This window comes from Gobio gobio, assembly GCF_949357685.1.
Source record: "Gobio gobio genome assembly, chromosome: 18".
NCBI lineage: Eukaryota > Metazoa > Chordata > Actinopteri > Cypriniformes > Gobionidae > Gobio > Gobio gobio.
Genome location: NC_137111.1, coordinates 32,453,199 through 32,470,917, shown reverse-complemented (window position 1 = coordinate 32,470,917; position 17,719 = coordinate 32,453,199). Strand labels below are relative to the sequence as shown.

General features: G+C 36.2%; 1 protein-coding gene across 1 annotated transcript; it reads right to left on the bottom strand.

Moving 5' to 3' along the window:
* Positions 1-1,247: 1,247 nt before the first annotated feature.
* On the bottom strand, positions 1,248-16,283 carry supv3l1 (SUV3-like helicase). The gene is made up of 15 exons (XM_079842523.1): positions 15,842-16,283; positions 15,569-15,646; positions 15,274-15,381; positions 14,855-14,969; positions 14,532-14,700; positions 14,338-14,449; positions 12,505-12,582; positions 11,839-11,930; positions 11,481-11,661; positions 9,701-9,794; positions 9,358-9,577; positions 9,192-9,272; positions 8,918-9,094; positions 2,028-2,176; positions 1,248-1,867 (listed from the first exon to the last, which is right to left on the bottom strand). The coding sequence occupies exons 1-15, from the start codon at positions 16,110-16,112 to the stop codon at positions 1,483-1,485; spliced, it is 2,310 nt and encodes a 769-aa protein (XP_079698649.1). The 5' UTR covers positions 16,113-16,283; the 3' UTR covers positions 1,248-1,482.
* Between the last annotated feature and the right edge of the window lie 1,436 nt (positions 16,284-17,719).

Here is a 17,719-nt window from a genome sequence, read left to right as displayed (position 1 = left end):
TGCTGTCACCAGGACAGAGCTGACGGGATCAATGAGAGGGCATTTCTGCCCAGATGAAATCAGGCCTTCTGGGTTTGTAACTGTAAAGTATTACATAAAACCTAAATGTGCTGATGTTATAGCAGCACATTCGCAAACAATATTACAGGCTCTAAAACCAAAGGAGAATGTTCAAAGATTAGGATGTTGCTTAGGCGTTCAGCTAATGCGGTTACCATAGTAACAGACTGGGATTAACTGGGGCCTTTAGCAAACATTGAGCAAATTGATCTAACAAACATATTTAACACTTCACTTCTTTCCTGAATCGTTCATCCCGAAAAATCTATCAGCCGTTCCATTTTAGTGGATGGTTACAATGGCGTGTACAAAAAAATTATACATTTGTAGACAAAACTCATAATTGCCATAAGGCAATTCACAAACAGACCACAAATGGTAGTTATGTTACTTAAAGTAATAATAGTAAAAACAAATACAATTGCATGTTCTTTGTGAAGAGAACAATTAGATATGTTATTGTTCACCATTATCTGAAATAAAATTATAATTGCATGAAAGCTAGTTTAAAAAAAGACAAAATTTGATTTAATTTTTTTTAGCAACCTGTAACCTAGAATTTCATCAATATATATTATTACATTATTATTAGTGAGCTTAATGCTTGTTTATTTAATTTTCTTTAAGTTTATTGCTATTTTGTGTCCCAAAATAAGGTTAAAAAAAAAGTTTGGAAAAAATGACAAAATAAATAAATACAAAATAATCATGATGATCCTTAGCTTGACCTGAATAATTTTCTTCGAATATATAGATAATTCAATTAAGATTATATAATCTTTTGAAAAAGAACTCAAATTTAACATCAGTTAAACTTTTCCCTATTGGTAGAAGGAAATTACTATAAATTATTTGCACTGATTTTGTGACCGTTAGTGTTTAAAACCCTCAACTGTGCAAGGCTGTTGCAGTAAGGTGTACAGTGATGAAATCACTCCATGTGTCAGCTTTAGTATTTCATTGGTCAAGAAGTTTTCCTAAAATAACATCAGACTGCATTACCATGCTAAAAATAGAAGAGGGTAAATACAGATTATTAGTTTTTCAACGACAGGTTCAATGGTCTGACAAGAACTCTAGGTCATATGCAGCTTTACTTTTTTGGGTCATGGGAACCTGAAATTCTTTTTTTCTGTATTTTTAAAAATAACATTCTGTCAGTGAAGAAACATTTTCCGCAACAGAGAGCCATTAAAAATATCAATACAATTTTATTGTAAAATCTAAAAGTGGGTGGTGGGACGGTCTTCTTTTTCACACTCGATTTTGCATTACTATGAAAATGTAGACGTCTTATAGTAAGATAGATGTCAAGCACTCCATAAATTGAGAGACAACCATTACATCCAGTTCAGAACATCAGCAACACAGCCATATCGTTCTCTTGATCTTCTAAAAGTCCGTCTTACACAGTGTTAGTGTTCACTTTTTCTTTCTTTTCCCTTTATTTGATGAAACGGAGTCATCTCCATTTTGGCCTTGCTCTTTGACCCATTCTTTCTGCAGCTGCTCTAGCAGCTCTTTTGTCAGTAATCCATCCCGCAACAACCTCGAGCTCAGCGAAGAATCCGTCGACCTGAGCTCTTTTCTTTGATTATGGGTCTTTAGCACTCGTCCCCTCCTTGGAGACAGTGCGTCTGAATTAGGAAGTCTTGGGGAGGCTGTGGTTTCTGCAGAGGCAGATTGATTCTCCGTGGCACGGATAAGCCGTGTGATGTTCCGCACGCCAACCTGGATGATTCCATCCAGTTCCTTTTGAATGTCACGGATGAGGTTAGCATCTGGGAACATGTCCATGAAGCGATAGCTGCAAGGAAGCAAACAGTCCAATAGGATTCAAATTATGGATGACATCATTGGAAAAGGGACACTTTTATTTATTCCTTTCTGATTTAATGCTAGAATTCAAAATAAATATTTACAGACATTTGGGTTCATCTTTAGGGGGGGAAAAAAATGATATATACCTGAGCCAAAGGTAAAGATCTAGCACATCATGGACAGCCTCCAGATGAACCAGGTCCTTGATGTTTTTGGGAGGGGCCAGCGGCCAATTCATATGTCGACACACCCAGTCGAATGTCAAAGGCTCATCTCTGCTGAACTGTCTGGCAAACTACAGAGGACACATTTTTACAGCATCTATTAGACATTTATAAAAACACTATTATACCATTTGTATTATCCAGTGCTGCTACTGTTACAACTATTAAAACTCATTTACAGTAATTTAAATAAAGCTGAAATTAAATCAAATATAAATATTATATGAAAACCTTAAATGAGAAATATTGCCTTGGCAACAAAGTGAAATAATTTGATTTACTAAAATGACAAACTGAAAACTATATAGAAATATACAAAAAAAGGTAACACTTTACAATAAGGTTCCATTTATTAACATGAACTAACAATGAACAATACTTCTAGAGCATTTATTAGTCTTATTTGATGTTAAATTCAACATTTTTTAAAACATTAGTAAAATCAAAATTTTAATCCATTAATATTTAATGGACCTGTACTAAGGTGAACCTATTTTTATTAACTAACGTTAACAAAGATGAATAAATACTGTAACAAATGTATTGCTCATTGTTGGGTAATGCACCAGTCTTAACTACTGGAACCTTATTGTAAAGTGTTACATTGAGTTATTTTTATACACTTTAACCAAGTATGCCATTAAAAGAAAATAATATATTAAAATACATACTTTCAGTTAAACAGAATTGCCGTTTCTTCTGTGGAACAGCAGCCATGTTAGTGACAGGGTTCCCTCACCATTTCTCAATTGAATATCTATGAATTTTCCAGTTGTTTGTGATTTCAAGGCAAGGATTTTTTTTTTTTAATAGTTCTGATTTTATTAATTTCCATGTCTGAAAACACCATTCCTTGAAATGTCCAAGTTTTCTGAAAACTTTTGCAGTGACAATGCAAGCACAATTTTTTTGCATGGCATTTCTCCTGTATTATAAGTAGGGCTGAACGATATATCGAATTTTCATCGTCATCGCGATATGAACTCGCGCGATGAACACATCGCAACCGACAGCCTGATACGATGAATAAGGGAAAACAGTTTATTACATGCGCCAATCTGAGCAACGTATTCTGAATACTTGGATTACTTCCACATTGAATTGCATTTTATAAGTCTAGGAATGCGGCCATCAAATCCTGCTTACTAAACACATATTATAAAATATCTGCCGTCAACGGGGGCCAACGGCGCTTGGGCTAGTAAATCAGCGCATAGGAGAATGTAAAGTTGCACGTCAACTAAGCAGGGCACCGGCGGTGGGCGGACAAAACACCTTTTTTGTTTTGTTTGTGAATGCGGTTTTAAGTGAATATAAATGACACGAGTGAAGCACAAAGCTTCATTTACAAAATAAATAATAGGTTTGCAATTAAATGTTACATCGCAGCCATGGAAAAAGGATTCATGCCGAACGAGAGAGGAAGCTTTGTGTGGTGAGACAAATTTAAGATTGCTTGCGTTTTGCGATCTGGTCACACGATTTTCCTCGAATTTAAAAATAGGCTTAGGCTTACTCCATTTTATTCTACTGGACATGGAATCTCTTATTTGTTTCCCCAAATCCTCATTTACGTCTCTCACAGGGGATTAAACATTTCTTCCTTGTTTGATTAATTTAGGAGTAGCCTAGGCTATATTCGCATCATTTACTGTGGTAAAGTAGAAAACGGAGTAGGACAGATACATTTTACTTCAAACTTTACTTTATTTAATACAGTTTGTGCTTGCTATTAGACTTGGTCAAGTTTATGTGTATAGCGTAGCCTATTCAATACACTATACACTAGGGATGCACCGATATGAACATTTTGGCCGATACCGATAACCGATAATTCTTAATATTTGAAAGCCGATAACCGATATATTGGCCGATAAATCTAAATACAAATTTTAATAAACTCTGAGAGCCTGATTACAAAAACAAAAGGCTCACCATTAAAAGCCATGTCCCAAACACTTCAACATAAATCAAACCTATACACTACAGTAGCCTATTTGAACCAGTGTGAGATTCCTTACCTTTTCAAATTAATTTTACACTCCTATGGCCAAAATTTTTTTTTTTAACACTTTACAATAAGGTTTAATTTTTGTTAGTATTAGTTAACCAACAATGAATGAACAATACTTCAACAGGATTTATTAATTTTAGTTCATGTTAATCTCAACATATTCAGACCCAAAGTTGTGTCTTTTAACATTAGGTATGAACTGTGAATGGACTGTTAAAAAACACAAACATTTTATTACTAAAAGAAACAAAGGTTATTGCTCTCTGTTTGTTCATGATAGTTAATGCATTAATAAAATGAGACCTTATTTGTAAAATGTTACCAAAAATTATATTGTCTAAAAAATAAAAATAATATACCTAAATAATGCAAACAAGTAATTGAACAGCATTACTTAGGCTGCATAATAAAGAATCAGAATGCAAGTGCATGAAATAACCTCCGCACAGACGATAAAGAAATGGTTTTAATCAAACCATATTGTTGATGGAAATGATACGAGAACAATAAAAGTGCTAATTATAAAAAATAATGCTTCTGTGTTTTTGAAAAAAAAAAAATATGTTCAATATTACAGTAATAGTAAACATCTGTAATATTAGTCTAGTCTATTAGGAATAATGTTGCTGTTTGAGAGCGCGCTGAAGCTGGAGAGAATGAACGAACAACCATAAACTGAAGCGCTTAGAAGTTTAATTAACAACTAAACGCATCATATATGAGAACAATCAGATATTTATACAAAATAAATATAATATTACAACTTATATTAGCACAAAATCACGCATAGGTGAAGGGTTATAACTCCTGTGGATGCTCTTCCCCTGTTTGAGAGCGTGCTGAAACTTAAGATGATCACAGGTACAGTGAAGCACTGCGGGTTTTGACTTAACGAAACACATCCTATATGACTTTAATCAGATGTTTATACTACAAAAACGTAATATTACGACTTACATATGCTTAAAATGACGCGAATGCACAAGCGAACTTGACTGTGCTGGTCAGAATGCGTTGTTGACGCTTCCCGCAACAGCGCGCTGAAAAACAACTAAACCCAGAGAATTCACTACGTTTTATAACAGAAATATTCTCATTGCAGTGTTATGTATAGGACAGTCCCAGTAGTTATTAATGCTGTGCATTTCTGTTTGAAATGCGCGCGCCGGTACAATGAAGTGCTTTACTGCATCGTTAATTAACTCAACCAAACGCATCCTATATGGGATTATATACACAAAATAATAAATATAATATTACAACTTACAATGGCACAAAAGGCTGTGAATGCACAAGCAAACTTGACTGTGCTCGTCATGAAGGTGTAACTCCGTGGGCGCGCGCTGAAGCTAAAGACCGGTACAATGAAGTGCTTTACTGCATCGTTTATTAACTCAACCAAACGCATCCTATATGATATTACATACACAGAATAATAATAAATATAATATTACAACTTACAATGGCACAAAAGGCTGTGAATGCACAAGCGAACTTGACTGTGCTTGTCATGAAGGTGTAACTCCGTGGGCACGCTCTTCCCTCAACAAACGCGCTGAAACACAACGCTCTTTTACAGCCTATTCTATTCTCATTATCATTTTATGTAGATTATAGAAGACTTGCGCTGCACATGTTGCACATAACTGTATTTTCCTTTTCGAAGTGATTCCAAACATATTTAGAGCAATTCAAACCCATCATGGTGGACAGCGCGTCCGTCTCAGCTGAAGGAAATAATACATTATCTATCGGCTTGACTATATCGGTCAAATTTTCTTATTGGACCGATAACGATAACATCAAAAATAATCATTTATCGGCCGATAACGATATGTTGCCGATATATCGTGCATCCCTACTATACACATAAACTTGACCAAGTCTATGAATCATACACGCCGGAGATTTTTAGTTTCGCTTTCTCTCACAGCGCATAATCAAACAAAGCCTCAGTTCTTGACCCTGCGGAAGAGAATTTCGTTCTTCACATTTTACTACAAGTAGCCTATCAGTTTTGGAACATCAGGAGAAAGCATGAAGATATTAAAAAACGATGCTTCTTTCCTGCTCGTATCTTCCCTTTCAGCGCAAAGAGGCATGACGCACGTCTGTGAGGAAATATAAACACATTTTTTCTTTAATATTTAATTATTTATATTTCGATTATTTACAGATATTTATTTAAATGTTTTACAGACTGTAGTTTGTTGTTTCAATGACGGAAGTTGGCCTACTTAAATAAACACGCATGTTTGAGCCTTATATAGATATATATATATATATATATATAGTTTTTTGTTTTCAGAATGTAGGCTATTTAATTGAGGTAGCCTGTGTCGCAATATACCGGTATTGACGATAACCGTGATATTCAAAGCACAAAATATCGACATCGTGTTAATTTAGGGTGTGGCAATATACCGGTATTGGCGAGAACCACAATATTGAAAATGAACAGGACTGGTATGATAACATGACGCGTAAATACTCCGGTGTCCCGATTTGGACTGTAGTGTTTTTTCCTCCCTCTCTATTACACACTGTTGCAGCCATAAAAATAGTTCAGCTTTGTTTGTAATGTCAAATTTGTTATATTTCGTTTCGTTTCTTTATTAAGTTAATTTAGAAAAAATGTTTGGGGCAATTTTCGTTAGTTAAATTAAAGTTTTAGTTTTTTTCCTAATGACCAAGCGGCCAGCGGCCGACAGTGAGTTAACCGCATGTTTGATCAATTTATCCTCTCAAATCAACACTTGACTTGTCTTGCCTATAATAAAATCCATATAGGCTATATAAAACACTTCAAGCATATCACAATGTAAGTTTATATCACCACCACCACAGTAAAAACGCATTTTTGACAAGCTGAGGCAGGCTCGCAACGGCGCCTGCAAACAGAAAGGGCTACACAATCTAAACTATAAAAATAAAAACATGTATTGTCTTACCTTATACCTCTCCGCAAAATTAATATAAATCCAATCTTCAATTTCCACTCTATAGGCTATGCAAATTCAGTTCACGACAACGAAAGCAAAAGATATGAGTTGAATTTTATTTATCAGCTCATTTCAAGTTCAAAGGCCGTAATAGGGGAACGAGCGACCTAAGCACTGGTAAGAGCATTTAATCTCATTCGTTTTAATGGAGATTATTGTGTTTTTGAGCATCTGATTCTGAGCCTTTGGCTACTTTCAGTTTCACTGGCGGCCGTTTGCGTCTTTTCTTGCATCTTGTAGTGCCCCCTCAGCACTCGCGCAGCGCATGGTGGGAGCGGTGGATCTGAGTGATCAGATTTAAATCCGCCTCGAAAGAATTTCGGAAGACATTTACTCCTGATCTCTTCACGATAGATATATGATCAGAGAAAACGAATGAAGTGAGCAGGTGTAAAAAGGCCATAACTCTTGCAGCTGCGCTGAAGTAACGGACTCTAAACACCAGTCAGAGCCAGTCGACGGTCTCATAGTTTCTTTTAATTAATGAAAAATGTCTATTCTTGTATTTGTATTTGCAATCTAGTCATGGCCAATAACATTTATGTTAATATTTATTCATCATCATCATACTGTTGAACTTGACAGTATTTTCTCTCTTGTTATTTCATAGGGAGCTTCGAAGACAATTTATCATTAACAGAGTAGGCTATTACCCTGTTTATCATTATCCAATTATGTTTGTTGGGTAAAAAATAAAACTAAATAAACAAAGTAAAAATTAATTGGTAACACTTTACAATAAGGTTCCTTAATTAACATTAGTTACATTAGTTAACATGACAATGAACTGCACTTATTCATCTTTGTTAATGTCAATTTCAACATTTACTAATGCATTATTAAAATCATGTATGTATGTATGTATGTATGTATGTATGTATGTATGTATGTATGTATGTATATATATATACATATACATACAGGCTACACGTCAATCTCAATTAAATAGCCTACATTTTGAAAATAAAAAATATAAACAAATAATATATTTAACGAATATATAACGAATTTATATATATATAATATAGGCTATATAAAAAAAAATATAGGCGTGCGTGCGTGTATAGCCGCCACCCCAACCACCGCGGCACTGCACAGTTGCACTGCCGTGTTATATTTCGTTCTCCCTTCTCTTTCTTTAATATGAAATGCTGTTTGAATTTCCAAGATAGAAACGCTTTCTTGCCCTGGCTCTGTTGTTCTGGCTCCATCTCTACCTCTAGCTCCCGCTGCTCCTCTCCGACTCCATTGTGACTGATCACGCAAACAGTGCATTTTTTCGTTTTCATATTGGGGCGTTCTGAGAAATGCATTGAGTTGCCTTAATTTATTTAGAGAGTAAATAAACTCATGAAACAGAGGTATGGTTAATATCCTCCATTGATTTCAACAATGTAACTGTATTCTAAATATCAACTATTTAAACTGTAACGGAATACAGTTACTCATAATATGTATTCTGAATACGTAATGCCGGTACATGTACTCCGTTACTGCCCAACACTGAAAGCGACCTATTAAAGCACTAAGACATGGGAACAGTATAGCTAACATTGAATATTTATTTATCGCAAGTCATATCGTCATCGCAATATTAAACAATGTTATCGCATGTTTATGTTTTCCTCATATCATGCAGCCCTAATTATAAGTAATGTCTAATTAAACCAAATCAAATGACTAAATACTCAAGCACAGTTGGCTAAATTTTATTTTAATCCTCAGTAATCCGCTTTCCACTATGAAATATTCAGGTTTTGAGCTGTCAGGTGGTTCACTCAGATTAGTGCGCTCACCTTTAGAAAGGATGTACAAACGAAGGGCTGCTTCTTGTTGATGGGGGCCGTGCAGAACACATAGCGGGAGCGCAGATTCAGAGGGATATGCTGAATCATGTCCGCCAAGAATTTGAAGTCGTCTATGTTGCAGACAAAGTAAAGTCCATCCACTTGTGCAAGACTCACAAATATATCCTGTACAGAGGAACAGAACGGAAACGGAGTGTTTTAAATTATGATTATAACCAGTCAGTAAAATTGTTATGCAAGAATGTTGAACATTTAGACGTACAATGAGGTTTGAGAGAGTCGCATGGGGAAGATGGTAGGCAAACATCTCTATCTGCTCCGCTGTGGGGTGTAATCCTGCCATCTAAAATGAGAAATGAGCAAATAATAAAACCTTTTTCCAAACAACATATAAAAGTAAACAATTTACTAGATAAAACTAGCCTTACCGTAATGGGGTCAACAGGCTTCCCCAAGATCTCCTTTAAAACAGTCAAATCGTCCCTTTGCATAGTAGTGACTTCCCCCTCTTTATACACAGAGCTGAAACGTCCCGCACGACCTGCGATCTGCAGCGCCTGTGACGTGGAAATAGTGTCTAGCTCCTTCTCCCCCTTTTCATTTACATTGGGTTTTACCAGAGAGTTAAAGATGATTCTCCTAATACTCCTAAAGGAAGTACATAATTATTATTAGCCCTTAGAGTCAAAATGATTGAGAAACACAGATTTAATTTTCAGGGTATAGTATAGACAAAATGTAAGACAAGGTTACTAGTATGAGGTTACTTACAAGTTCAAACCCATTCCAATTGCATCCGTGGCAACAAGGATTTTGCAGGGGTCGTCTGGATCATTAAACTTTTTTGCTTGAGCCAACTTGGTGCCTGTTGACCAATCAAAATGTTATCTTAGTTTCCAGATAAAATGAAACACCAGTTATTGTGAAATATTGTAATGTAATGACAGGACGGCAATGATATCAACTCTTTCCCTGCCATTGGCAGAAATTTCCATAATTTACTGTGTGAGAAACGTCTTTCCATGTTTTCACTGTTATACGGTAGGGGGCGCTATTACACATCTTGTGAAAGAGAACAGACTCTCCGGATCAAAACAGACAAAAAAGGAGCAGAAACAAGCGATAAAAGCATTGCATTATGGTAGTCTTTGGAAATAAACACAATTTTCTCAGCTTTTTGTTCAAAATGTAGCTTCTTTTTTTTTTAAATGAAACTTCTCCACTTACAACTACTGATAAAAAAGAATGCAAGTTAACATAAAACTTTTTTTTGTTTAAAAGCAGAGTCTCAGTTGTTACTTCTGATATATTGCATGTTCAGATATTCATAAAACAAAACTATTCTTGGGCCCATGAAATTTTTGTGAAAATGATCAAAGATGCTGGTGGTGGTGTCGTGAAGAGAATCTTCTCTTTGCAAGAAATCATAGTCACAGAGTTCAAGAAGCCAAAGCTTTATTGATGAGACAACAAAGCCGAATTGCCTGCAGAATATCTAACAATTAAACTCGTAAATAGTGGTCGTCGATATACCAGCTGATATTTTGTATTTTTTTAAATATCAGAAGATACGTTTTTCTGATTGGCTGATATGTTAGAAGTGGGACTTTTATATTGACGGCGCGCCATGCATTTGAGGGGCAGTGCTGAGAACACCTGAGTACAACAGCGCCTGATCACACAGTTGCCCAGTATGTCACATTCATGCCCTTTTCACTGTGTGCTTTATGTAAAATTTATGTTATTTGAAAACTTAGTCTTTATTTGAAATAAATATGATTATCAGTGCGCACAAACTTACCAGATTACTGAGTGCCCTGTTACAGTGTTTACTTCCTTTTTAGTCATATATTCACATATTTTCAAACAATTACTTTACTTGAGAAAAATACTATAACTGTATTGCAGAATCAATTGCCACCTAAAGTATAAGCATGTTTATTTTAAAGATTTATTATTTAATTCATATTTAGTTCTAATTTATTAAATATTAATTGAAATAAATATAAATTATACATCATGCTCTAAAATATCGGTCAACCACTACTCGTAACTCATTTTTATACTGTTTTTAACTAATGACCTCAAATACAGGCGTTTGCCTCTTTTTTTTCATCTTCAGACAGTCTGCCCAAAAACATACAGTTGGGTACTTTCTGACTCTTTTTATCTAGCTCATCCACAGTTATCAAATCTTCTAGCTACTCCCTAATAGAGACATGGTCGGTTTTGAAACATTCATTGCATGTTGAAGGCCAAAGAAGAGATTACTATTATGCAGGTGCAAGTTCAGCTAAGGTGAGACCTACAGTGTCATTGTGCAGCCTTTGTTACCCACATCTTGAAGGCCAAAAGAAAAGCTTACTATTGTCATGCAGGTGCAAATTCATGGCAAGCTCAGCTAAAGGGAAACGTACAGTGTAAATCACTCACTAATGAAAATATACTATAGTAGCTGGCAACTTTTTTTTTTTTACGCTGGCGGGTAAAGAGTTAATACACAGTTCAAAAAAACTAAAACTAGATCATAAATGTACGATGTGGACCTTACCAGGGGGCAAGCTGCCATAAATGACAGCACACTCCAGGCCACGGATTTCTATCTGTCGGCTGATTGAGTAGATGTCATTTTTGCTAAAGCACACGATGCAGTCGCCAGGCTTCAGGTTATCCAATGATTCCACTGCATGATTTGAGATTGAAAAGGGGGTCAGCCTTTTATAATTATGCACCTTAGAGACAAAATAGAGCATCTATGTCAAACCACACTAATGGGCTCAATATCCAAGACAAATAGACAAAATTAAGCATCAACATAATTTCACACAGGCAAAATAAATGCTACCTTGCATTTACTTTGCAATAACTAAGCATTCAGTAGTGAACAATTCGGTATATCTTAGACTCACCTCAACCTCTTCACCAGTGGTGAACATGAGCTCAGTGACAAAGTCAACTGCAGCAGCTTCTCCACACACATGGATCTCCTCAGCACACAAACCTATACAGAAAGAGAAACGTTGCATCTTTAACATACCTCTTTCAACATATTTATATGATATTTATGTGACCATAGATTTGGCCACACAGATGAAAATTAGCATAGTCTGTGAGTTTAATATTTGTAAAGTACCAGACAGTAGCAAACCAAAGATTAAAATGAGTAGGCACAATCCAACTGAGAAAATAGTGATAAATAGGCTACAGTGGGGTTAAAAAGTCTAAAACAAATGAAAATGCTTCTATTTTGCATTCTTTACTCATTTAATACATTCATTTTCATTACAAATTATATAATCAATATAGTGATTTGGGTGAAAATAACCTTTTTTTGTTGTTGATAAATTTCAGAAATTCCTGGTCAATGTCAGAAATGTGTGTAATTTTAATTAGGGACCTAAAATATATTATACATTTCTTATTTATTTTAATCATAACTACGTTTAAAATAAAAAAAATCCTAAAAGTTATTCCATGCTTCAATAAAATCCCAATTGATTAATATGCTCCCAGACCCCACGATGTGTGTAAATAAATAGTGTTTTTGCTGAAAAGTCAAACCTAATTCAACCCACCAAGAAGAGCTCTAGTCCAAGCCCACCCTCTGGAGGGATCTTTGATCATTTGAATCTCATCAATGACTGCCACTTCATCTAAACAAAATATTCAAACAACAATAATTATATTTGTATACAGTTTTATTTATTCAGTACTTTCCAAAGGCTCAAGGTAGCTTTACAGTCAATGCATGATTAATAAACATTCAAGTTACACAAAATAAAATATATATTTAATATTTCTTAGAAATTTAGAGTATATTTTATATTTCTTTGTATATTAGATTGCCCAAAGAATTTGCATGTATTAATCACTTTTTCTATTGCCAACGTGTGAACAACTTGTAACACAACTTGAATGAGACATTCCCTGACTTTCTAGGTTGTCTATTAAAGCCTGTAGACTGATTTATGTGATGGAAAATATTCACAGCGCTTCACTTTTTCCACTTTTTTTTAAATCTTACAGCCTTATTCCAAAATGGATCAAATTCATTATTTTTTCCCCACAATTCTACAAACAATACCCCATAATGACACAGTGAAAGAAGTTTGTTTGAAATCTTTGAAAATTTACTCAAGCTCCATCAGGTTGGATGGGGAGCGTCGGTGCACAGCCATTTTCAGATCTCTCCAAAGATGTTGAATCAGGTTCAAGTCTGGGCTCTGGCTGGGCCACTCAAGGACATTCACAGAGTTGTCCCGTAGCCACTTTTTGTTATCTTGGCTGTGTGCTTAGGGTCGTTGTCCTGTTGAAAGAGGAACCTTCGCCACAGTCCGAGCTCCAGAGCACTCTGGTTTTCATCAAGAATGTCTCTGTATATTGTAGCATTCATCTTTCCCTCGATCCTGACTAGTTTCCCAGTTCCTGCAACCACGCTTTACTGTAGGGATGGTATTGGCCAGGTGATGAACGGTGCCTGGTATCCACCAGATATGACGCTTGCCATTCAGGTCATTCTTGGACTGCATGGCTTGATTTGTGCTCTGATATGCACTGTTAACTGCCTGTGGGACCTTATATAGACAGGTGTGTGCCTTTCCAAATCATGTCCTATCAACTGAATTTTCCACAGGTGGACTCCAATCAAGTTGTAGAAACATCTCAAGGATGATCAGTGGAAACAGGATGCACCTGAGCTCAATTTTGAGTGTCATGGCAAAGGCTGTGAATACTTATGTACATGTGATTTTTTTCGTTGTACATTTTTTCGTAATTTGCAACAAACTTCTTTCACGTTGTCATTATGGGGTATTGTTTGTAGAATTGAGGAAAAAAATTAAGAATTTAATCCATTTTGGAATAAGGCTGTAACATAAAATGTGGAAAAAGTGAAATGCTGTGAATACTTTCCGGATGCACTGTATATAGTCTCAGATATACTTTATAATCAAACTTTCATAACTGTCTATTTTTGTTGACATGATGCCGGCCGGTGAATTGCAGAGCTGGTGCAAACATAGCAATGATCAGATGCTTTCTGAAATGCTGTTTTCTCGATTTTTGTTGTGTGTTTATTTTGTTATTGAGAGGAAAGCACAGCACATATTCATCTAAACGTCCCTCTCAGCAGCTTAGGCGACGTCTGGATGTTTGTTAACAGTATAATCGCTGCAAAGGTTTTTTTTTTACAGTTCTTTTTAATTCTAAGCAAAGAACGAGAAATATTCAAAGCAAAGTTCTATCACGTTCGTTACTTCTGCACGAGTACAAGCACAAGCAAAAGTTGCTGGCTGCTGTTCACTTAAAGGCCACCGGTGTGGCTAATAACATGGGTTTCTGAATTCTACATATAGCCCCTTTAAGATTACTATCAACAATCAACAGTATTCTCACATTCAAATACTCACATGGAGTTGTGACACTGCACATCTCTATCGTAGACGCAATGTGGCCAGACTGTCTTCCTTGTGGATCAACAAATATTCTCTCTTCTCCTGTCACCAGATCACATGGCACTCCCTAATGGGAAACCATACATAGCGGCTCTAACATTCATGATTGATGTGTAATTACATTAAATAGTGTTAGGGATGAAACTCACTGCATCATTACTCTTCTCATAGATTTCATGGGCCAGTAGCTTTAGAGGTCCACAGTAAACTCCAGACTTTGCTGCTAGGTATCTCTGGATGGCATGATAGGTCTTACCACTGTTGGTTGGTCCTGCGTGAAAAACAATCTTTCTTTGAATAGCTCTGGCCTCTGGATACCTGGAACACACATTTTTCATGTTCAAAAGATTGTATTGGTAAAAATACTAACAACTGTAATGACTGTTTAACGGTATTGTGTCAGAAAACTTTAGTGAGTGCAGATAAGAAGGTTTACACTATTGGTAAAATCAAAGAATGAAACTCTCAGTACCAGTTTGCTGGGACCCGCAAGTCACTGATCTTGCGTAAATCGTCCATACAGTCCAACATGGGAAAAATCTGTTTGGCATGTCTCATAAAGTAAGGGAAAATATCATCTATGTGCCCTGGAATGAGGGAAAGGAAGATTATGTAGATGGTTTTCTTAAAACTTTAAAAATGATATGGTAAAACACAGCCCGTTTACTTTGTATATACAGTAAAAAAAAACTACCATGACATTTAATGTAATATTACAGTAAAATACTGTTAATTCTCTTATGTACATTAGGGTTTTATGTTACATCTTATGTTGTTTAATTCATGTTAATTGAATTATGTTAGTGTTGTGTGTTACCATGATGGTGTTTTGTATTTGTATGATGTTGTTTTTTGGATATTGTCAATTCAGTGTCTGAAGCAAACACTCACCAGCTCCACAGCAGATGTCACTAAGAATGATGTGCAAGTCAGCATTTAGTGAGTTCATTTCCAACACACATTTCCTAAAACTGACAAATGCTTGATGAAAGAGACGAGCTGTTGAAGAACAAATAAACAATTATGCTTTTATGATGGAACAAACAAAAATGCGTTGTAACAAACAAAATACAATAGCATCACTGGCATACTGCTATGTGTATAGTTTTTAGATGGGCACAATGTGAGCCATCATGGTCGACCAATGTTAATTATGCAACAATAATCATGGGGCCATGATTCTTACCATCAAGTCCTTGGTCAGCAGCCAGTTTTTGCATCTCTTTCCTTTTGTAGAATCTGTTCAGTACTTTGAGAATTTCAGCTGTAATAGATAAAAAGAAAGAAATACTGTGTTGGAACAACTTGAAGGTGAGTAAATGACGACAGAATTGTCATTTTTGTGTGAATTATCCCTTTAAGTGAGTCATGTATAAAACACCAGGAGATAATGGATTCTCTCTAGATCTGTAATCCGTTAATGCGATTATATAATACTAATAACATTAACATAACATACTTTTCTCCAGCGGTTGCGTCAACTCCGCGCCGATAGCCCCATCCCAGGCTTCATCACTTTTGACGGTGAGCGGTATAAACAGTGATGTGTCCAGGGGTCTCGATGAGTTGTCTGAAGATGAATGTCTCTTGGATAATTTTTCAGACGTCTTCCTTGTTGGATGTAGTGAAGTGTTGTTTGCTACTGCAGCAGTAGAGAAGCTTGTGCTAGCACATACCCGGTATCGGATGTGGCAACGCGACAACAAGTAAATACAGCGATTTACTGACATTTTTAGCTTCCTTTAATCAAGTGCAGCTGAATAAACAGAATAATAAAAACTGCCAGCCGCGCAATGCATAGTATTAAACTTAATTTTGATGAGTTTAGCTACAGCAACAGTCCCAGAACCTATGATGACAAGGAGGTCATGTTCCCTCAGTGACAACGTGCAGAAGGACCCAAGAATTTGTGGTGCCCGAAGTAATGCCTGTTTTTTCCCCCTCGATATTTTATTCAAGTGTTAAAATCAACATTGGACAAATTTTAAGGAAATTGATGGGATACAATATCTGGAGAATACATTCGCTATAACGTGCAATCTTGAAGGATAATCATTTTTGGAGTGTGGCACCACTTAGGGGGGTATGACAGTAGGCACGTGGTACAAACAGTTGTCAGGACTTCCGCAGTGCCTGCAAACGAAACTGACTCGTGTATATGGTGTTTTGATGCAAAGGTATTCTGTGATTAATCATTCAGTTCCTAAATGTGTTCAAACTTTTTGCCAGATTAACACTACGCAACACCACTGTGATCTAGTCGATTACATGTTTTACATAACCGGAAAAATAGATAGTAATTTTCAGTCGAACGACTGTCTCTATGCAATTTCCCGCCAGCTCTAAATAAAATCACTAAGGTTTATCAAAGTATTTCGGTAAAGACCAGGGGCCTCATTTATAAACGTTGCGTACGCACAAAAGAAGGCGTACGCCGCTCTCTACGCAATAATTGGTATTTATAAAAAGCAAACTTGACGGGAAAATGTGCGGTCCTTCACGCAAGCTCTGACCCAGACGTACGCACAAAAACGGATGAAATGAGAAATGGCGACACCGTCGGCAGATGGAAGAAACACGTGAAAGTGTGTGAAACTGTAGACCGTTGTGTAAAAGAAATGGCAATAGGCTATGCCTCTCATAAATAACTTGAAGACTTCACAAAACAAGTATTACAATTAACAGCCTACACGAACACCCGTTTGATCGATCTGCAGTGTAAAACAAACAAAATCAAACGAAAATTACAACAGAAATGCAAAAAAAAAAAAAAAGTGAAATATGTTCTGCAACAATATTGGCATGTTATGCAATTCATCCTCATATATAATATGGTAAACAGAACGAAATAATGTACAAAACTGATATTCTCGTCAATGTGTCCGTCTGGCGGAGCAGATATAGATGCAATTAGATAGACAGATAGATAGATAAATAGATAAATAGATAGATAGATGTATTAATGGTCCACTGGGGAAAGTTGTTTTCATAGTAAAAATTTCTTCATCAGCTACGGAATCATGGTATTCATGCAAATGCCTTTAGTTTGTTTTATTTTCGATAAAATAACTGACGTATGTCTCAACCATTCAGAAAGCTGCAAGAAATTACATTTGCACTGAACTATTTCCCATTTCCACGTAGATAATAGGGATAGGGATTAATAGGGATTCCCCAATAATTGCCGGCAGTCTCTCATCAAGAGGGGTCAGCTCCCGTGTCCCCTCTCCCCCACCCGTGGCAGACACACTCTGGCGATGCAGCGCTAGATGCTTTATTGCCTCGACTTTGATGTCCGACCATTTCTTTTTTTTTCGGCCACGGTCCGAGGTTGTGA